The 23,573-nt window shown below is 36.0% G+C and overlaps 1 protein-coding gene across 1 annotated transcript in view; it reads right to left on the bottom strand.

Moving 5' to 3' along the window:
• The window catches only part of SCTR (secretin receptor), an 81,894-nt gene that overhangs the window by 33,001 nt on the left and 25,320 nt on the right, over window positions 1-23,573 (bottom strand). Inside the window, exon 3 of the mRNA XM_074301822.1 lies at window positions 4,821-4,928. Within this exon, the coding sequence (XP_074157923.1) occupies window positions 4,821-4,928 (108 nt within the window). The remainder of the gene's footprint in view (window positions 1-4,820; window positions 4,929-23,573) is intronic.

The raw sequence follows: 23,573 nt of genomic DNA, 5'->3' as shown, positions 1-23,573 counted from the left end.
ATTTTTTACTCTGCAAAGGACTTTCATTACAGCTAAATTATTTGACCCTCACAACCAAAAATAATAGACACTGAGCAATGTCTATTGTGATGTATTATATATATATATATATATATATATATATATATATATATATATATATATATATATATATATATATATATATATATAATAGAACACATGAATAGTCATGCTTCCCTAAGGTCACACAGCTAGAGTTCATGACAAAGGCAGCAACTAGAATTCAGGTCTGAGAGCTTCCAAACTCTGGCTCTTTTCACTGGACTGCTTTGCCTTTACTCTCCTCCTTTCTTTCTGCCTATCTCAACAAGACAACAAGAATATTAAAGGCAACAGGAATAATAAAGTAGAAAAGACAAATACAGAAGATAAGCAAAAATAGATTCAGTATTCATCCATCTAAGGCTGGGAGAAATATTTAAGGGATTATGGAAACCTTGATTCTACTAATGGGATAAAAAAAGCAGAGTGACAAATTGAATGGAACAATTAGGGAGACTTTGTAGCCCCAAATTCAAAAATTATTTTCTATCAAAGGAAACTGCAGAGAGAATTAAGGATAATAATAATAGCCAGAATTTATATAATAACTACAAGGTATTATGCTGAGCACTTTGCAGATATTATTTATTTGATTCTCACAACAACTTGGAAGATAGGTGCTATTACTATTCTCATTTTACTTTTGAGGAAACTGAGGCTAAGTTCAATTACTTGCTTAAGGTCACACAGTATCTGAGGCCAGATTTGAACTTCTATCTTTCTGATTCCAAGCCCAGTGCTCTATCCTTTGCACCACTTCCTCTTGAAAGTGTCCTTACCTATGTCTTGACACTTAGGGTTTAGATCTGGAAAGGACATTACCTAGTCAATTTTCCCTTGCCCTTATTTTTTAAATTTATTTTTTCGGAGGCTATAGGAGTTAAGTGACTTGCCCAGGATCACACAGCTAGGAAGTGTTAAGTGTCTGAGGCCAGATTTGAACTCAGTCCTTCTGACTCTGGGACTAACCCTCTATCCATTTCACCTTCTAGTTGCCTGCCCTTATTTTTAAGATGACAAAAAAGGTACCGAGAAATAAAGGGACATGCAAGGCAACATAGGATTTAAACAGAAGAATTAAGATTTGAGCTCAGGGCCTTTGAGTTCAATTGCAACATTCATTCCATTAAATACAATGCATATTCCAATAGAATCATCAAATATTGAAGCTACTGAGGCATAGTAGATAGGGCTCTGGACTTGAAGTCAAAAAGATCTGAGTTTAAATCCAGGTTCAGAAACTTCCCAGCTGTGTGACTTTGGGCAAACCACTTAATCTGTTTGTCCCTGGAGAAGGAAATGAATGGCACACTGTTCCAGTATCTTTGCCAAGAAAGCTTCATGGACAAAGGTTCCAAAAGGGAGGCACAAGTGAACAAAGATTTTAGGCATCAGGTTGATAAGTGATATTATTAATATTTGGTACTTCATTGATGTCAAGTGCATCTGAAGAGAGAGAGGGGAAAGGGGGAAGTCGGGATATTAGAAAGGGGTGGCCTGGGGGAGAAGGCAGTTTGTATATAGACCAAATGTAAATAACTCTGCTTACTGCAGTCTAGGCTTTTAACACAGAGTTGTATCTTTCTGTCTTCAGAGACTTTCCCAAACCCTCTATTAGGTAAATGAGAAATCTTTCCCAAATCCTCTATTAGGTAAATGAGAAGGCCCCAGGTCAAATGCAAATATGCTAAGGGAATAAGGGGAGACTACAAAGGGGGTAGGAGGGAAAGTGGAAAATTGTTCTTGTTTGTCCTTATTTCTCAAAAGGGACCATGACATCAGGAAGGTGATGCCATTACATGCAAGTGAAATGGATTTAAGTGAGGGAGATCCAGGTTGGGCAAGTTTACCTGCAGAATAGAAAAGATTTGGAGAAAGTCTGTGCTTCCTCCCTGACATTCTTTTTTTTTTCCTTTTCTTTATTTAATATTTTTTCCCAGTTATATTCAAAACAAAATTTTTTTTACATTTGTTTTAAATTTTTTTGAGTTATAGATTCTCTCCCTTATCTCCACCCACAAGTAAGAAACCACATGTGAAGTTATGGAAAACATTTCCATCAAATTGTGAAAAAAAAACATAGATCTCCCACCCTAATGAAAATAAAAACTCTTAAGAAAAATTAAGTTAAAAAGAAAGAGAGAGAGAATGCATCAATCTGTATTAATACACATCAATTCTTTCTCTGGGTGTAGATAGAATCTTTCATCATAAGTCCTTCAGAGTAATTGTGGATGATTGTACTACGGAGAATAGCAAAGTCATTCACAGCTGGTTATCCCAGAACATAGCAATTACTTTGTTTACAATACATTTTACTTTGTGTGAGTTCATGGAGGACTTTCCAATGAGAGCATCCTGTTCATCATTTCCCTCAAAACAATAATATTCCATCATAAACACAGTTTATTGAGCCATTCCTCAATTGATGGGCATCCCCTCAATTTCCAATTTTTTTTTTTTTTTTGCTGGAAGAAGAGAGTATAAATATTTTTTTGTACGTATAGGTCATTTTCCTTTAAAAAAAAAATCTTTTTTGGTATTCTGCCAAATATTATTAGGTCAAAGATTATGCATGATTCTATAGCCTTTTGGGCACAGATCATATCTTTTGATAATTTAGCAATTAGGGCATGGCTCTTACTTTTATAAATTTGATTCAGTTCCCTCTATGTTTGAGAAATGAGACCTTATCAATGAAACTAGCTTCAAAATTCTTTTTACACTCCACCCTGTCCCTCCTCAAAAGTGTTTTGGTACTGATCGCCTCCACTCCCAATATATCTTGTTATTACTCTCCTAATATCCCCCATCCAATTCTCCCTCTATTTTCCTTTAGGCAAGATAGATTTCTATACCCTTATTGAGTATGTACATTATTTCTTCTTCAAGCCAATTATGATGGGAGTAAGGTTCACTCTCTCACCCTTTCCTTCCTCCTTTCCCTCTATTATAAAAGCTTTTTCTTTCCTCTTTTTAAAAAAATGGTAAATAATTTGCACCATTCCACTTTTCCCTTTCCCTTTCTCCCAGTACATCCCCCTCTCACTTCTTAATTTCATCATTTAAAAAAAAAAGATATCATCCCTTTATATTCAACTCACATCCATGCCCTTTGTCTATATATATTCTTTCTAACAGACATAATAAGAAAGTTCTAATGAGTTACAAGTATCACCTTCTAAGTAAGAATGTGGATAGAAAAAACTTATTAAATCCCTTATGATATCACTTTCTTAATTACTTCCTTATGCTTCTCCAGAGTCCTGTATTTGAAAATTAAATTTTCCATTCAGTTTTGGTCTTTTCATCACAAGTGTTTGAAAATCTTCTATTTCATTGAATGACTACCTTTTCCTCAGAAGACTTATACTCAGTTTTGCTGGGTAAGCGATTCTTATTTATAATCCTAGTTCCATTGCTCTCTGGAATCATATTCCAAGTCCTCCAGTCTTTTAATGTACAAGCTGCTAAATATTGTGTTTTCCTGACTGTGGCTGCACTATATTTGAATTGTTTCTTTCTGGATGCTTCTAATATTTTCTCCTTGATCTGGAGTTCTGGATTTGGGTATAATATTCCTGAGAATTTTCATTTTGGGATCTCTTTCAGGGTGTGATTTCTATTTTACCCTTTTTAAATTCTAGAACCACATCAGGATGATTTCCTTGATAATTTCTTGAAAGATGATATCCAAGCTCTTTTTTGATCATTACTTTCAAGTAGATCAAAAAATTTTAAATTATTTCTTCTGAACTTATTTTCTAGGTCAGTTTGTTTTTCCAATGAGATATTCCACATTATTCCTACTTTTTGGTTTTGCTTTATTGTATTTTGATTTCTCATAAAGAAAAAGATAAAGCTTTTATTTGCTCAATTCTATTTTTTAAAGAATTATTTTCCTTAGTAAGCTTTTGTGCCTCCTTTCCCAATTGGCTAATTTTTCCTTTTAAGGCATTCTTCTCCTCATTAGCTTTTTGCATTTCCTTTTTTGCGCCACTTTTGATTCTCTTCTTAATTTTTCCTCTCTCTCTCTCTCTTATTTGATTTTAAAATCTCTTTTGAGCTCTTCTAAGGCCTGAGCCCAATTTTTATTTTTCTTGGAGGCTTTGGATGTAAAAGCTTTGACTTTGTTATTATCTTTCTTGTCACCATAGTAACTTTCAATGGTCAGAAACTTTTTTTGTTGTCTGCTCATTTTCCTAGCTTATTGCTCAGCTTTTAACTCTTTGTTAAAGTAGGCTCTGTTTCCAGGGTGGAAGGTGCATTGTCTCAAACTTCAGGGGTTTTGTGCAGCTGTTTTCAGAAATCTTTCTAGGGATCTGACTACAAGCATTCTTTTCTGCCCTGAACTGTGAGGATCTTTCTCCTTTCTCCCCCTTCAATGTAGCTGTAAGATCTAGGGTGCTAAATCAACAGAAATTGATGCTGATGCTCAGGCCTGGAATTGGGGCCAGAGCTGTTCTGGTGCAGTGCGTACTGAGGTTGTGCACTGGGCTCCCACTCTGGTTCCCCAGGCCTTTTCTGCTTACCTTCTATGTTGCCTTCAGCTAAAAAATGTTCTTCACCATTATTTGGGTGTTCTGACACTCTAAAATTTGTTTAGAGTCATCATTTAAAGGAATTTGGAGCACTTTGGAGGAGAAGTTGGGCAAGTTCCTGACTTTACTCTGACATGTTGGCAATGCCTCCCTCCCTGACATACTTGATATTTACCCTCCCAGACCCAGAAAAGTAGGAATGAGTTCTCTAGTTACCATTTTTGCCAGTGATCATTTGGAGGAATTTGGGGCATTCAGCTTTCACTGTCTGTCCGGTAAAAGAGAAAGGCCAGCAAATCATGTTGTCCCATAGTCTAGGGCAGCCTGGAAAAGAGCAGAAATAATAACAGAAAACATCTGCTAAGATTGTAGGAGCATTCATTTAGGATCTGGAAAGGCCTTGAGAGGGGCAGCTAGGTGGGACAATAGATAAAGCTCTAAGTCTGGAATCAGGAAGACCTGAGTTCAAATTCAGCTTCAGAAACTTACTAGCTGTGCCATCCTGGATAAATCACTTAACCCTGCTTGTCTCATCTATAAAACGTGCTAGAGAGGGAAAAGGCAAATCATTCCAGCATCTTTCCCAGGAAAAGTCCCAAATAGGTCAATAACAGTTAGACACAGTTAAACAACAACAATTACATTTTAGGGAAAAAATCTAAATCCTGGAGTTGGAAATCTAAGGTGGGAGGGTCCAGTCCATTGTCTGTTTTGGTAACAGTTTATAAGTTAAGCATAAGTTTTTGCCTTTTAAATTACAATAAAATTTCATTTTTAAATGGAAAAATCATTTTTATGTCAGAGGCAATACAAAAACTGGTGGTGGTAGATATGGTCAGCCTGCTCATTTTGGAGGGTTGCTGGCTCATGATTAATATTTTGCATATAAGGAAATTGAAGATCAGAAATAAGTGACTTAATTTAAGTTCATAACTTAAGTTCATACATAAGTTAACAACAAAGCTGTTCCCAGAATCCAGATCTCTTGACTCATAGATCAAAGTTCTTTCCATCTAAGAATATAATTAAAACAAAAAGAGAGAAACAATTTTTTTCCTTTTCTTCCCTTCAAAGTAGGAATTGTTTGCTTTAGTCAGCAGGTCTTCAGTTATAGCCTGATGATTCTGTAGAAGGAAAGGTACCAGCTCTCCTCCCCCCAGCTTTTATGAAGGAATTTAAGAGATAAGAGGATGATCATAATCAAAGATAAGGGTAAATTTTATTTTATTTTATTTTGTTCATTCACATATGAAGAAAGGAAGCTAATTAGAATATCTAAAATTGAAGCCATTTATGGGAATTATCAAGAAGTCAGTGGATTAGGTAGAATTTCTAGAGAAAGAGTTTTCAGGATTCCTAACTAGTATTAGAAGGCAGGTCTAGGATGATGCTGAAAGAAGGAAAGAAACAAACATTTATTAAGTGTCTGTTGTTTTTGAGTCATTTTATTTATATCCAACTCTTTATATTCCTATTTGGAGTTTTCTTGACAAAGATACTAGAGGACTTTATTGTTTCTTTCTCCAGTTCACTTTATAGAGGAAACTGAAGCAGAGTTAAATGACTTGTCCAGAGTCCCACAGCTATTAAGTGTTTGAGGCCCCATTTGAACTTAAGAAGAGGAGCCTTCCTGACTTCAGGCCCAGCACTCCGCCCACTGAGCCACCTAACTACCCAAATGCCTACTTTGCTGTTGCTTTTAACTTGGGATATATTTTGTCCTTATGTGCACTGTATTAGATTTGAAAAGCATTATGTCTTTATAAGATTGATGTCAGTATTGAGTTAAATATGAAAATCTTCTAAAACCCAACAAGATGGATTAATTAAGAATTTACAATACAGTAAAAATATACTCATGAAAATTTAGCTTTATAGGCAGATGTATGCTGAAGGTGAACATTGGCAAATAAATTGCAATGTTTATTCACTATAGTGTCAAGATGCAGTAATATTGTTCCCCTCCCCATTTTGGTAAATAGCTTTCACTATTTCACACACATCAAAATATATATGGGTAATTTTAGGGGATCTCCTACATGCATACTTCCATCTAAGCGGTGTGACAATGAGTTTTCTGTGACATCTCATGAAAATTAAGTTGTCAGTCCCAAGCAGGGGGCAGGAGATTTAATCTGACCAACATTGTTAAAGGCAGTTTTTATTCTCTTGCTACATTCTCCTTTGCAAAATAATATGCATGTAAACTAGCTGGTGGTGTTTTTATGACTAACAGTGATAAACTGAAGTATGCTTATAGTTAAAATTTTAATAAAGTATTTTAGAGAAGCACTTAGTTTTCCACTTTAAACATAACAAATCAGGTTAACCCAAAAGGTGCAATAGAGAGCAAAATGAATTTTAATGCACAAAATTCTAAGATGATATAGTTTATAATATTGCATTATAAGAGATTATTCCAGTACAACTGTATAATGAAATAATTACTAGTTTGAAAGTCCATAATTCAGAGCAAATCTACAATATAAGAAATACCATCATTCTGTTCTCAGGAACTTTTTTAGAAGTCAAGCATTTAAATGAAATTGTTCAGTTTACCTATAAAATCTCTGTATAACTATATAGAAAACAAACTTTCACAAAAGAGAAAAAAGAAAACAAACTAAATAAGTGACAGCAAGAAAGTTGGAATTTCTGCATCAATTCCAGAATAAACTAGATTTTTTTTTGCACATATTTACGCTGTTCCAGTAGTTGCAACCACTAATTGTAAATGGACTTTAAAAAATAGATAGAACATTTGACAAGCCTAATTAAAGATGTTTACAACAGGAAAAAGAGAAATCTTTCTATTAAAAAAAAATAGCAGTGTCTGTGGACAAAAACTTTGTTATTTCACTATATGCTTAAAGGTTGCTGATCTAGCCTTCATCATTGGGTGGACATAGCTTCAGTCAAACTGAGACCGGGCACTACTCTAATTTAAGCGGCCAAGGTCTGCCATTGCATCCAGGACTATTTCCAGTGGTCCTGATATATAGCTTGACATTGGACCCAAATGGTTCTGGAGGAGAAAGTGAGGCTGCTGACTTTTCACAACACTTCCTCACTTAAATCCAATTCACTAGCAAGTATGTCATAGCATCACCTTCCTGATGTCATGATTCTCTTCAAGAAAAAAAGGACAAACAACAAAGATTACCACTGAAATTGAAATTCCTATTTAAAAAAATCTCTACAGCAATTCAAAAATCCATTTTATGGCAACTTAATATGCAAGATGTGTTTCTAAACCAAAACCTTTAAAAATATGTATTTGGAACTAAATATATTTGCATGTAATACAAGAATTAGTTTACTAAAAATCTCTAAAATCATAATCATACCTATTATTTTGGCGAATTGTAATTAGATGAACTCATCAATCTCAGTTGGTAACATAATTTTTCTTGAGTAAAGGCTTAAAAAATTCTAGCAGAGACATTTTATACTAGGTCTTACATTGAAGATTTCTTTCCAAATGTCTCTTGAGAAGCTTATACCATATAGAAAAAATTAATCTTTATTCTTCTCATTTTTAATACACCAGAAATAAGTATTGAAAAATCACCATGTAATGTCCATTTATCAATAGGAAGACAGCTTAATTAATTTTCAGCTGCGGGCACCTTCTAATTATTTTGATTAATTCATTTATACTGACATGATCTGGTACAGGAAGGTTTGTTTTTTTGTTTGTTTTTTTTTTTGTCCTTGCAAATTTCTGTTACCACAAATATCTTGATAGGATGCTACTCTTGAATATGTCTCACATCTTTTACTTCTCGGTCAGGGAAGACAGGGACAGAGACTTGTGAAATGGTCCTCATCCACAACAACTTCTCTTCTGTCCTAGGTCCTACTTTCTGTCAGGCACTGAGTTAAGTACTTTACAAATATTATCTCATTTCATCCTCACAACAACTCTGAGAAATGGGTTCTTGTAAGGGCCCTTTAAATGGGTGGCCCACAGCGCAACAGGAGATTCGAGTGTCCCAGGAAGTAATCTCTGTGGATATTAGGACTGTCCTGTGGGTAAGATCTTGGCCACATTAAGATAGCTTTGTAATGGGTAACTCTCTCGCTGGTTGGCTGTGTGTGTGACCTCACAGGCCCTTTATAAGCCCACTGCAGACAGCAGTCGCTCTCTTTAACCTGGCTCCCTAGCCTGGGGTGGCCAAGCCAAGCTGATGGATAGCTGAGAGGTAAGGAGTTTGGTAGTGAACATGTGGATCTTCTGACCAGGTGTTCACTAGGGAACCAACAAGTCAGGGTATCAAGTCAGGGCATTATGGGAGTAGGTATAATAAAGGCTTTTAAGATTACACGTGGCTGTTTTTGAGTGTGCTACCAGTTATTAAGCTATAGATTAAAGAGATAGTGGCCAGAGACCTTTGAAGGCCTCAGAGGAGGTGAGCCGGGTAGAGTTGACACTGCAAAGGTCAGTGGTCACAGGTACTCTGTTGGGCCTTGGACAGACCAGTAATGGTAACTGCCAAGAGGGCATGTTACAGGTTCTATTATTATCCTCATTTTACAATTGGGGAAAGTGAGGCAGACCATGGTCATCTGACTTACTCAGGATCACATAGTTAATCAGTGTGGGACTGTTTCTCTTCTCTATCCATTACTCTACAAAGCAGCTGAGAGTAAGGTACCAACAATGCCAGATAGCTCATCTTTATATAATACATTATATAGACTATATATATATATTACTATATGTTAGTACTATGTAGTGGTGCATAGGCTTACAAATCATTTTCCTTCCATTAATCCTGTGACACAAGATAGGTAGCACAAGAATTTTAGTAATTTGTCCATGATTACACTAGGTAGCAAAGTAGAAAGAACACGGCCTGGAATCTGGGAGACTCCTCTCCTTGAGTCCAAATTTGTCTTTAGACACTTACTAGTTGTGTGACCCTGGCAAAATCATTTAACTCTGTTTCCCTCAATTTCCTTATCTGTAAAATAAGTTGGAGAAGGAGAAAACAAACTATTCCAATATCTTGGTCAAGAAAACCCCCAAAAGGGATCCCAAAGAGTAATATGTGAGTGAACAAAAATAACCATGGTTATGTAACTTACAAATGGTGAAGTTGGCAATGGAACCCTTATCTGCTGACCACAAATCAAGCCAGTATTTAAAGGTTTAGGACACTGTTGCTTCCCACTATGGAGAAGTAAGGGAATGAGGATAGGGGAAGAGAATGTATTTTGGTCTTCCCATGAATCTCTAGGCACAAATTTGCTCTCATCTAAAAGTCAAACCAAGATGTAACATCTGTGTCAAGGTCAAAAATTGTCCTTCTTATGTGTCACTATCCCCTCGAGGTTTTGAGACTTCACTGGAGCACATGCAACTTTACCATAAAATAATTCTTGCATTTGACCACATATATCCTTTTTTTTTTTAATTAAAAAAAGTTATTTTTAATGTTTCTCTCCATGTTGTCTCTTAGAGTATGTTTTCCACTTCTAGGTCCAGAGGAGTTCTGGATGTGGAAGAGATTTGGGCAATAAAGATTTGTGATATTATTCCTTTGGGTTTCAAAGCTTACAAGACTGTTCTAGAGTCCATATTCATTTAGGATCACAGAGTTGGAAGGGACCTCCGAGATTACCTAGCCTCTCCTCCTTACCCCTCCACCCCACTCTTGAGTTTTTATTTGAGTGTTAATCACTGGCCTAAGATCACACAGGTAGTTAAAGCAGCACTAAGGATTTGAATCCAAGTCCTCTGAATATAATTATGTTCAGCACTCATTCTACTGAAAGACTTGTTGACTAATTCTAAATTCAAGCTAGATTCTAACAGCTTCTATTTTGAGTTCTCTGAGTTCTTGATGGTGGGCCAGGCTGGATCTCAGGAAGAGCCAAGATTGTTTTTAGCTGTAGGGGTCATTTTTATATTTTAATTTCCCACCCATGGCACTACTATTTTCCAGTTCAGCCAAGTACAAATCATCTTTGATTCCTCTCTTTCCTTCCTTTCCTACCTCCCATCTCTCAGCAAAACTTTTCATCTCTCCCTTCAAAATGTCTTCTTAGTTTTGTGTCTTAACAGCTGAAGGCTTGCAGACATGGCAAGGTTGTAAACAACCTCCCTTTTGGCACACCTGGAGCCATTCCTACAGATCAGTCACTGAACTTGCCCAGATTCAGGGAAGTTGATGTTATGTAAACCAGCACCAGTGACCTTCTGATACAAATGATTGTCATTGAACCTGTTCAGTCTTGTTGTGGAGTTCCTGGAATGTCATGATTATTTGCATGTATAGTATTCCACAAAACTTGGGTTAGACCAGGGAGCCTGAAGAGTTCCAATCTGAAGGATTTAGTCAGTTCCACCCTACTCTTGTGCTTGAAAATGTGCCCTTATCTGCAAGAGGAAAAGCTTGTACTAGATGACCCTGAAGGTCCCTTCTGAATTTATGAGCCACTGAGTCTTCTGAATTAATGCTCCATGTGATGGTCTAGGGAAGATGGCTACTCCACCTCCTTGGGGGCTTTTTGGGTGTCTGACTACTGTTGACAGAAAGAAGTCAAGTCTGAGCTGGTCAACAACTCAGTGACAGTGGCAGGGGAGGAGAAGAACATATTTTACTGGCTAAATTAGTACCTGAGTATAAATGTTAGGCACTCTTCTAAGCACCAAGAACTATCTGTATTGTCCTTCTCTTATAATCCCCACAACCACATGGCTGATCACATTGTAGGTACTAAAAACACATATTGAGTATATATATCAAGATAGAAAAGAATCAAGCTTATCCAAAAATGAAGTTAGAAGTAGGAGAGGAACCAGATGAGTGTTATGTGTCTGAAGCCCAGGGAGGAGAGAACATTCATTAAGGATAGTTAAATGTCAAAATCTGCAGAGAGACCGAGTAAGTTAAAGACTAGAAAATGTCACTGGACTTAGTAATTAGACTACTGATTACCTAAGCATGATTAAGCATGTGGAGTACTGAAGAGTCTTATTAAAATGAATTGAAGAAAAATTGGGTAATGAGGAAATAGAACTGGATATAGACAACTTTTTCAAGAAGTTTAGTAGTGAATAGGAGGAGAAAGGTAGAGTGGATGCTGGATGGAATAAAAAGATAAGAAAGGGGTTTTTTTTGGTTTGTTTTTTAAAGAATTGGAGAGACCTGGGCAGTGAGGTAGTATAGTAGAATCCCAGGTTTAAAGTCAGGAAGATTCATTATCCTCAGTTCAAATCTGGTCTCAGAAACTCACTAGCTGTATGACCCTGAGCAATAAAATTTTAAATATGCAAATTAAAATAACTCTGAGTCCTCATCTCTCAGCTAACAAGTTGGGAAAGATGACAAAAGATAGGAGCAGTCAATGCTGGTTGTGGAAAGATGAGCACACTAATGTAATATAGGTGTGACTATGGATTGGTCCAACTATTCTGAAAAGCAATTTGGAATTATGCAAACAAAGGGAATAAAATCTCCATACACCTTAACCCAGAGATTCCATTCATTAGGCATAACCCCCAAGAAGGTTAATAATAAAAAGAAAGGGTGCGTATGAACAAAAGTGGGCAGCTAGAGCAGCAGAGTGGATAAAGCACAGGATTTGGATGATCTGAGTGATCAGATCTTGATGATCTGAGTTTAAACTTTGCCTTCAGACATTTACTAGCTGTGTGATTCTGGGCAAGTATTTAATCTCCTCTGTCTCAGTTTCCTCTCCTGCAAAATGGGGAAAATAATAAATAGCACCTACCTCATAGAATAGTGAGAATCAAATGAGTTAATATATAATGGTTTGCAAATCTTAAAACACTATGCAGATGTTAGCTGTTGTTATTTGCTACTGATAGCAAGACTTTTCTAGCAGTAAAGATCTGGAAATAAATCATATGTCCATCATCTGAGGAATGGAAAAAATTATGTTATGCTAATAGAATATTACTGTGCTTTAATAAATTATATGAAGAATAAAGAAAAGAATGGGAAGGCATATGGACTATTATAAAATGAAGTATATAAACTCACAAAAATCACATGTACAATGACTACAAAAAATTTAAATGGAAAGAAGAGCAACAAAATCATAAATCCAAGCTTGACCTTGGGAAAGAGATATGAGGAGACTCCTCCCTCCCTTCTTTGCCAAGGTGAGTGTGGAAAACTGAACATAATATTAGATGATCTTGATGTATTGGTTAGTTTTTTTTTTTTTTTTTTAAATTTTTTTTTATTTTATATATATATATATATATATATTTTATAATATTATCCCTTGTATTCATTTTTCCAAATTACCCCCCCTCCCCTATTCCCTCCCCCCGACGACAGGCAATACCATACACTCTACATGTGTTACAATATAGTCTAAGTACAATACATGTGTGTGAATATCATTTTCTTGTTGCACAACAAACATTAGAATCCGAAGGTACATGCAACCTGGGCAGACAGATATTAGTGCTAACAATTTACATTCCCCTCCCAGTGTTTCTTCTCTGGGTGTATCTACCTCTGTCCATCATTGATCAACTGGAAGTGAGTTGGATCTTCTTTATGTTGAAGATTTCCACTTCCATCAGAATACATCCTCATACAGTATTGTTGTTGAAGTGTACAGTGATCTTCTGGTTCTGCTCATTTCACTCAGCATCAGTTGATGTAAGTCTCTCCAGGCCTCTCTGTATTCCTCCTGCTGGTCATTTCTTACTGAGCAATAATATTCCATAACTTTCATATACCACAATTTACCCAACCATTCTCCAACTGATGGACATCCATTCATCTTCCAGTTTCTAGCTACAACAAAAAGAGCTGCCACAAACATTTTGGCACATATATGTCTCTTTCCGCTCTTTAGTATTTCTTTGGGATATAATCCCAGTAGTAGCGCTGCTGGGTCAAAGGGTATGCACAGTTTGATAACTTTTTGGGCATAATTCCAGATTGCTCTCCAGAATGGCTGGATTCTTTCACAACTCCACCAGCAATGTATTAGTGTCCCAATTTCCCCACATCCCCTCCAACATTTGTCATTATTTGTTCCTGTCATCTTAGCCAATCTGACAGGTGTGTAGTGGTATCTCAGAGTGGTCTTAATTTGCATTTCTCTGATCAGTAGTGATTTGGAACACTCTTTCATGTGAGTGGATATAGTTTCAATTTCTTCCTCTGAGAATTGTCTGTTCATATCCTTTGCCCATTTATCAATTGGAGAATGGTTTGGTTTCTTATAAATTATGGTCAGTTCTCTATATATTTTGGAAATGAGACCTTTGTCAGAACCTTTGTTTTTAAAAATATTTTCCCAATTTGTTACTTCCCTTCTAATCTTGTTTGCATTAGTATTATTTGTACAGAAACTTTTTAGTTTGATGTAATCAAAATCTTCTATTTTGTGATCAATAATGATCTCTAGTTCTCCTCTGGTCATAAATTCCTTCCTCCTCCACAAGTCTGAGAGGTAGATTATCCTCTGTTCCTCTAATCTATTTATTATCTCCCTCTTTATGCCTAAATCATGGACCCATTTTGATCTTATCTTGGTATATGGTGTTAAGTGTGGATCCATATCTAATTTCTGCCATACTAATTTCCAGTTTTCCCAACAGTTTTTTCCGAATAATGAATTTTTATCCCTAATGTTGGAATCTTTGGGTTTGTCAAAGATTAGATTGCTATAGATGTACCCTTTTTTGTCCTTTGTATCTAATCTGTTCCACTGATCTACCGGTCTATTTCTTAGCCAATACCAAATGGTTTTGGTGACGGCTGCTATATAATATAGCTTTAGATCAGGTACACTTAGACCACCTTCCTCTGAGTTTTTTTTCATTAGTTCCCTTGCAATTCTTGACCTTTTATTCTTCCATATGAATTTTGTTGTTATTTTTTCTAGGTCATTAAAATAGTTTCTTGGGAGTCTGATTGGTATAGCACTAAATAAATAGATTAGTTTGGGGAGTATTGTCATCTTTATTATATTCGCTCGGCCTATCCAAGAGCACTGAATGTCTTTCCAATTATTTAAATCTGTGTATTGGTTAGTTTAATTGAACTTCCTCACACACCCCTTTTTTATTCTTCATTATAAGGGATGTCATTTGATTCAATTCAGTAAACATTTATTAAATATCTACTGGGTTCCAGAATTAGACTAAAAGCTGAAAATTCCAAAGGGAGCAAAAGATCATCCCTGCCTTCAAGGAGTTACAATTTAATGGAGGAAACAACCTTTAAATAAATATATACAAAACAAAATATAGATATAGAAAATAATTAACTCTCTTAGAAGTAAGAGGGATCCACACATACAAAAATGTTTATAGCAGCTCTTTTTGTAGGAATTTGAAATTGAAAGGATGCCCATCAGTTGGGGAGTGGCTGAATAAATTATAGTATATGAATATAATGGAATATTATTGTACTTTAATAAATGATGAGCAGGCTGATTTCAGAAAAATCTGGAAACACTTATATGAACTGATGCTGAGTGAAGTGACTAGAATCAAGAGAACATTGTAGTTACCCAAGACAATTCCAATAGACTGGAAGGAAAATGCCATCTACATCAAGAGAGAGAACTATGGAAACTAAATGTGGACTGAAACAGTATTTTCATCTTTTTTATTTGTTTGTTTGTTTGCTTTTTCTTTCCTGTGGTTTTTTTCCCTCTTTGGTCTGATTTTTCTTACATGACATGACAAATTTGTTTAAAAGTATTATACATGTACATGTAAAGGCAAAGGAGGGAGGAAGAAAAAATTTGGAATATAAAATGTTTGCCATAATCAATGTTGAAAACTATCTTTACATGTATTTAGAAAATAAAATACTATTGAGGGGAAAAAAGGAAGTAAAAAGGTTTGAGAGAAGGCTTCTTGTAAAGTAGGATTTTAGTTGCAAGTCACAGTAATTATTCTGAGAAGGGGTGGATATTGGAAAAGAGAGACATAAAAACAAAGAAATGTATACAAATTTGCTTTAAAAAAGAAAAAGGAGGTGAATTTTAGGAGCCAGGTCCCAAAGGCCACTTTTTGATAAGTGTGGAAAAATTGGTTTAATGTGAGTGAGAAAGGCAAAGAAGTTGGGGATTTCTTCTTCAGGAGGAGTTGCTTCATTGCCCATACCCAAGACTATTCACTCCTCTATTCTATCTCCTTTCAATCAAGATACTCTGTTTGCCCTGGTCATTTATTTCTGTGCCAGTTAGCTCTTTGAACAGAGCATAGAGCCAGGAAGGCCAAGGAGAGAGACAGTTTCTATTCTTGTACATGCCAGTTAGTACCACACAGAAAAAACCTGATCTACAACCATAAACTGTCCTCTGAGATTTTAACTAGTCATCTCAAAAACATGCACTATCTGCCTCAAGCATGGTCAATCAAGAGATTGTGGGTGGCCAAGTGAATAATACACTGGGAAATCTCCCAGCTCCTATTCTGTGGTTGTAGGGAAGGCTAGAGGGAACAAAAAAGGACCAGAGGTTCATTTTATTAATTTGTTCTTTTTTGTAGTTCTTCTTTAAAAACCAACCAACCAACAAACAATAACAACAAAACCTGGAGAGTCATCTTCAGATCTTCTATCATCTTAGGAATAAAAACCTCACATTTCTATAACACTTAAGCTTGGTGAATGCTTTCCTTAGAACCCACTGAAATGTATAGTGAAAATATTATTATCCCTATTTCCTGATGAGGTCATTGAGGCTCTGAGAAGTTAAGTGAATTGTTGCTGGTCACACATAAGCAAGTCAGCCTGTGGCAGGGTAGGAATTTGTACTTCAAAATCACCACTGCTAGAGCAGGATATGACCTGACAGTTGTTTATTTTACAAAACCAGAGAAATAAAGTGACTCTCTTTCTTAAGATACAAAGAGAGAGAAGCAGTGAGATTCAAGCTATTTATTTTACCAAACCAGAGAAATAAAGTGATTTTCTTTCCCAAAATACAGTGAGAGAAACACAGTGAGATTCAAGCACAAATGACAAAACTGAAGATATAATATAATGCAATGCATTTTTATTTAAAAATAAATTGAGATTTGGTATTTTATTTTCAACAGTTCGGTCTGCATAGTTCAAAGATCCTTGCATCTCTATGTTTCCAAAACTGTATCCATTTTCCTTCCAAAACCACCTTCTCTTCTCACTTTCCCAATTTTTTTTTTTGTTTGTTTGTTTGTACTGATATTAACATCATCCAGGCTTTGAAACCATGGAGTTACAGAATGTCAAAGCTGAGACAGACCTCAAAGGCCACCTACCATATCTGAACAAGCATCTCCTCAGTAAAATCTCTGATAAAATTCTAGATTCTTCTCCCATCCTATCCCTCAGTATTCAATCAAGTGCCACGTAGCAATGCCTCTATAACATCTCCCTCACTTTTCTACTTGTACTAGTACAGTTTGCTGCCACTCACTTGGATTATCACAATTACCTACATGTTTTTCTACTTCAAGATGCAGTTTCTCAAAATCTCCCTTGATTTTTCCCTTCCATGCTATTCCACTTTCCAATTTCTAAGGGTCTATATATTTGTCAACTCCTACAAATTTAATCTGTTATTTGTGCAAATTTCATCTTCCTTACTATATTATAATTTAATTAAAAACATTTACTTCTTTTTTGTCCTGATTCTTCTTCCACAATATAATTAATGTTTAAATATGTTTAGTATGTTTGGACATGTATAACCTATATCAGATTGCTTGTTGTCTTGGGGAGGGAAGGGAGGGAGAAAAAATTTTGGAACTCAAAATCTTATAAAAGTAAATGTTGGAAACTATCTTTAGATGTAATTGGAAAAAATAAAATACTATTAAGTGGACAAACAAAACCAAACAAACAAAAAAACCATTAACTGCTCTGCCTACTTTATGGGAGTCATTGTCATAAGTACTAGAGAAGTAAAAATGAAGTTCCTTATATTCCACTGGGGGATACATAAATAAATATACGCAAATTTTCATGGTGGAAGAGAGACAATTAAGAAAAGTCTCATATAGGAGATGGCATGGGAGCTGAGCCTTGAAAGGAACTGGGATTTCTAAGAGGGAAGTGTGAGGAGGATGAGCTTTCTAGGCATGTGGAATAACCCCTTAAAACATATTGCGATGGATATGAAATGATAATGATCAAGATTGGCCCCAAAAAGACAAGAAAGTATTTCCCCTGCTTTTTTGCAAAAGGTGGAGAACTATGGATATGAATACTACATACAGTGTCAATCTTTTTTCCATATGTTTGTTGATTTTGTCAAACTGATTTTTCTCTCTAAATCTTTCTAATTCTCTCTAATTAGAATTAGAATTATATATATAATTATAATTATCTATATAAAATATAAAATTATAAGGGGTTACTGTATCGAAGAGGAAATATAGGTCACTCAGACAACCACTAAGTATTAAGTATGATAGTCCCCACTTCAAGAAGTTTACAATCTAATAAGGGAAAGAGATAACATGCAAATAATATATCAACAAACTATGTGCAGGATCAATAAAAATTTCTTAATAAAGGGAAGGCACTAGAACTGAGGGACTGGGGAAAGGATTCCTATACAAGATAGGATTTTAACTAGATTTTAAAGGAAGCTGAGGATTCCAGGAAGTGGTGATGAAGGACAGCTTTTGAGCCATGAGGCCAGTGAAAATGTCTGGAACTGAGAGATGGTGTCTTATTTGTGGAAGAAGTCAGTGTCTCTGGAAGGAAGAATATGTGAAGTGGTATAAAGGAAGCTAGGAGATGGGAGTAGATTATGAATGCAAACAGACGATTTCGTATTTTATCCCGGAGTTGATAGGAAGTCACTGATTGGAGGAGTGATATAACAAAAAGATAAAAATAAAATAAATTTTTTTTTTTTTTAAAGAAAATCACAGCCATAGAAAGGCAAATAAATGGAGATGGAATTTCATATAATGAGAATGACACATAAGTAGTTTAAGTGGAATGTCAAATGTATTGGAGCAAAGAGAGATTGAAAGTAATATTAATTAAGACTGAAAAGACAGGTTAGATCCAGATTGTGAAGGATTGTAAATGTCAAACAATAAAAAAAAAATCTGTATTTTATTCTATAGATAGAGACCCACTGAAGCTTCCTGAACAGAGAGAGAACAGATATGTGCTTTAGAATCTCAATCTGGCAGTTATATGCAAGGTAGATTGGAGTCACTTAATCTTGTTTACCTCAGTTTCCTCATCTGTTAAATGAACTAGAGAAAGAAATGGCAAATAACTCCAATATCTTTGCCCAAAATAAATCTCCTAGAGTCATGAAGAGTCACACATTACTGAAAAAACAACTGAACAACAAAGTCAGGTTAGATTAGAGAGAGAAGAAGGTGGACGCAGGGAGATCAGTTAGGAAGCTATTGCAACAGTCCAGGAGAAAATTGAGGGCCTCAACTAGGTTGACATCTCCTTGACAGCCCATACTGTGTTGTTTTTCCATCTTTATACCTACAATACCTGGCTTGGTGCTGTTCCTTAGCAAACAATAGACATTAAAAAACAAAACCGTGAATGACTTGCTAATCTACAGAATGGGAAGGATGGCATTTCAACGTTGGAAGTTTAAGCAGTGGGAAATAAATAACAGTGTGATATGCTTGCTTGAGAAAAAGAAAAGGCAAATGTGTGATTGTAGTGACAGCAATGTTAATTCTACTCACTAGTCCTATCCACTGGGCCACTGAGTGAATTGTTGACTAAGTCTTAAGATTCCATGACTTGTCCATTGAGTTAGTAGCAGAGAAAACCAATGTCTCTTCATTATTAGCCTTTCTTCTTTCCCTCTTCCTCTTCTTCCTCCTTTTCCTTTTTTTAAATTTTATTATTAATTTTATTTATTTATATTATATTTATTATTATGAATTCTTTAGCAATAGTGATGTCATTCTCTATGTCTTTTGCATACTCCCCCATTTCCCACCCCTATACATAGGGTGTGTGACTATGGTAATTACTACATACACCCATCCAGAAGATGAAAGATGATGAAAGTTCCTTTTTTTGGTCTGAACTATTCTCTCTTAAAGCTATTTTCTCCCTGACAAGATGATCCAGGTGTGAGCCACTTTTTTCAGTTGACTTAAGGGGCTAGGCAGAGATTACTTACAAAGACAATGGTATCTCTTTACTTTGAGATATCCCCATTCAGAGGGAGATTTGGTTTGAGAGAAAATCGCTCCTATGTCTGAGATCATTGAACATTAATACCAGCCCCCATTTCCTCTTCCCCTAAACACAGGGCTTTTGCGTGTCAGTAGGAAGCTTTATTTATAATGCAGCTTACATTTCAGCCTAGAATAGATCCTGGCCTGAGTTTCTCAGACATTTCTGGACCTTGAAACAAAACCAAGAAACAAATACCCCTGTTCATGAGAAAATGAGAAAACCCTGTGTAACCTACATAGAATTTGAATATAATTATTACAGTGCTAGAGTTCAGGGCTGGGCCATCCAACTATGGGACAACTTCTTCCAACAATCAAGTGGAATCCCAGGCTGCTTTGTCATTGGGCCAAACTCCAAGGAAGATTAATGGAGTACTTCTTGGTTGTTATGGAAGCAGTAAGGTAAGAAGCAGGAGAGGAACACTCTGTAGACCAATAAATATGGATATACTCTGTGTATTAGTCGTAGAATCATCCAGACTTGAAAACAAAAAGTCACATGCTACCAACAAAACCACTGTTGCATTCCTTCATGATATGAATAGTAATGATGTTTTGGGGTTGGAGAAACATCCTAAGAACACTTCGTCTCATGTACACTCCTCAAAAATAATTTCCCCCTAAAAAATTTCTGATTTCAACAAGTGAACCATTCTCTTGACTAGGAACATTGATGGGGAAGTGAGCATGCTTAGACCTCATCTTATAATGGAAACCCCACAGTAATGTTTTGGACATGGTCACAGATTTTATGTATGGTTTCAAGTTCTTTTCAATTTTTCTGCCACTTGTCCATCCATTTTTTTCTTCTTTCCAAGAAAATTAAATTCAATACTGACATGGTTGAAATCCCTTTGGAGGCTTCTCTGGGGTCCTTTAAAATAATTGTCTGACCCTTAAAAGAGATGTCAACATTTTCTGGGATGTTGACAATATAGTTGCTTATAATGGTCATAATTCCAGTTGTGAAGGGGCTAAAGAAAGTCTCTGCTTTTTGAAATTTGAACAAGTCCTCTGACTTCTTTAATCCTCAATTTTTAAAAATCAATTTGGCAGCCTTAGGAATAGTAGGAGAGCTGGCCTTGGAATGGGAAAGATTTGCATTCAAGTCTGGCCTTTAATTTTTTTTTACTGACCTTCATTTTTACAGCCATTTTACACCAGGACCAGAGACCATATACTGGAGATTTTCATTCTTTCTTCTCCAGAATTTGTACCCTGGGGCCAGGCTGTCCACCCCTAGAACACTATTTTAAGATAGATCCAATTCCCACCCTTTGGACCCTACTTGCCAGCAATCTTGCTACCAACGCCTCTACTATAGGTCTGTGTTTCTAATTTTCGGACCACAATCAAATATAGCACCAGTCATTAACTCTGAATCAAAGTGTGCTACCCCACTCCATCTATTAAAATGTAAGCTTCTTGAAAGGAAGGATTATTTTAGCTTTTTTATTTGTATCTTCAGAATTTAGCACAGGGATTGGTACATAGTAACTGCTTAATAAAAGCTGCTTTTCTTTCTCTTTATTTCCTTTTCCCCCCTCAACTTTCTTCCTTCCCTTCTTTTTTTCTTTCTTTCTTCTGCCTCTATAATTTTAAACAAGTTACTAATTTCTCAGTGTCTTAGGTGAATAAGATGCATGAGAAATGTCCATCTTTTTTGGTGGTTTCGTGAGGAACTCCTCATTCCACCAAAATTACCAATTTAGTAACCAAAGAAAAAGAGGGGATTGGATTTATGACTTCATCTTCCTTGCAAATCTGATGTTCCCTGAATCTTATAGGTTTCTTTGGGCAACTAGAGCCAGAGATGGAGTTAGAAAAACTCATCTTTCTGAGTTCTACTCTGAACTCAAATGCTTATAAGATTACCCTGCTTGCCTCAGTTTCCTCATCTAGAAAATGAGCCAGAGAAGGAAATTTTAAACTACTTCAGTATCTCTGCCAAGAAAACCCCAAATGAGGTCACAAAGAGTCAATTGAACAACAACAAAACAGATTTCCAGGGAAAAGTTGTTTTGTTTTTTTTTAATAACCTCCTACCTCTTGTCCCTCTTAGACCCTTCTCTCTCCTTTTGTTAACCTCTAATTTCTTTTTTTTATTATTTAGAATTTTTCCCTACAGTATATATGCATGAGTAATTTTTTTTATAATATTATCCCTTGTATTCATTTTTCCAAATTATCCCCTCCCTCCTTCCACTCCCTCCCCCCGATGACAGGCAATCCCATACATTTTACATGTGTGTTAACCTCTAATTTCAAGGAACCTAAATTAGTCCTCTAGGTTTTGGCCAGTAAAGGCAGCACTTTCCCAAGTCTCCCCCTTTCACTTCATTATTTCTATCTAGAATCCTTTTATGTGGTTTTTATTAGTCCCTGTACATTCTCATTCTACCTGCAGGTGGCAATCTCTCTTCATCTCACTGAATTGGTACGGCTTACAACTCAAAAGTTGCCCCACTTAGTGTTCAACCTGTTGTCAAAAAACCTTGAAATTTAGATGATAGCTGGTTATTTGAGCTGCACACCTTTTAAAGTTTTAAAAGTTAGTATGACCTCCTAGAACATACTCTCCACTAGCATAATTTTTGAGAACCCAAATATCTCTCAGGGGCATTTTCACTTGAAAAGGTTATTCTGAAAACTTTTCAAGATTCAAAGAAATGAATATTTATTTATGGGTGGAATTCCAAGTATTAATGATAAGTCAAAGAAGTTATTTTTGCTTTGTGTTGGGGGAGGGGGAAGATAGACCCTGGAATCATAGAGGGTAATAGAAGACTTTAGAGGAATCTAATTCAATCTCTTTGTGTTTCTAAAATACATTTTTTTTATTTTGACCTTGACAAACATGAACATTTCCATATATTTATAAAACAGAAAAATGTTGTATATATAACTGCATGTTTCTATTACAGGCATTTTTTAAAGTACATAATAAATTCAACACATTCTTTTCAAAATTGTCCTCTTTATCTCCTGTGAAGCTTTTTCTTTTCTGTGCATGCTTAAAGGCTTCCAATGATATTCTTTTCTGCTTTTTTTGGGGAGAGTCATCATCATTAGTCCCTTTGCATTTTTACAAGTCAGGAAAAAGACAGAGAGATTGAAGGGATTGCTGAAGATCCCACAAATTGCAAAGACAGAGCCAGAATTTGAATCAAGGATCTTTGATTAAATCTAGCCCTCTTTCCATTACCCTATGCTGTGTTTCTTAAGCTACATTATAGAGCTGATCATCCAGTTCAGATGGTGAGAGTAGCCTGAGGCCTGGGGGTTGGAGAAGAAGAGGGGACTTCACTATGGGCCCCTTTTTAGTTGGAAAAGACATAACCATAGCCCTCCATTTAGGGATCCCAGCCCCATAGTGTGGCCTTTAAAAGAGATACTCACTGGGCACTAGGCAAAGCTTCACTCCAAGATTAGCCCAGTGACTTGACTAGTCTGAGAGAATGTGTCTATACTTCTCAGGCTGGCTTTGGATATGCTGCAAACTGTAATGTGAGCTCAGATTCTGTATTCTCCTCCTTTCCCTTCTCACTGTCCCCCATCCCATTGGTGAATCTCTGACTGTTCTAGAGAGATTTCCAGCCAGGTTCTCCTTCCTATAATTACTTCCTCTTCTTAGAGGAGAGTTTTCTTTTTCTTTTTTTTTTTTCTTCTTAACTTTAGATTCTGAGAAGGGATCGATTTCTTTACCAGACTAATCAAAAGGTTTGTGAAATGAAGAAAGTTAAGAAACTTCCTTTATTTCACAAACCTCCTGGTTAGTTTGGTGAACCAAT

The sequence above is a fragment of the Sminthopsis crassicaudata genome, chromosome 3 (assembly GCF_048593235.1).
Source record: "Sminthopsis crassicaudata isolate SCR6 chromosome 3, ASM4859323v1, whole genome shotgun sequence".
Taxonomy (NCBI): Eukaryota; Metazoa; Chordata; class Mammalia; order Dasyuromorphia; family Dasyuridae; genus Sminthopsis; species Sminthopsis crassicaudata.
This window is presented reverse-complemented; position numbering and strand designations above follow the sequence as displayed.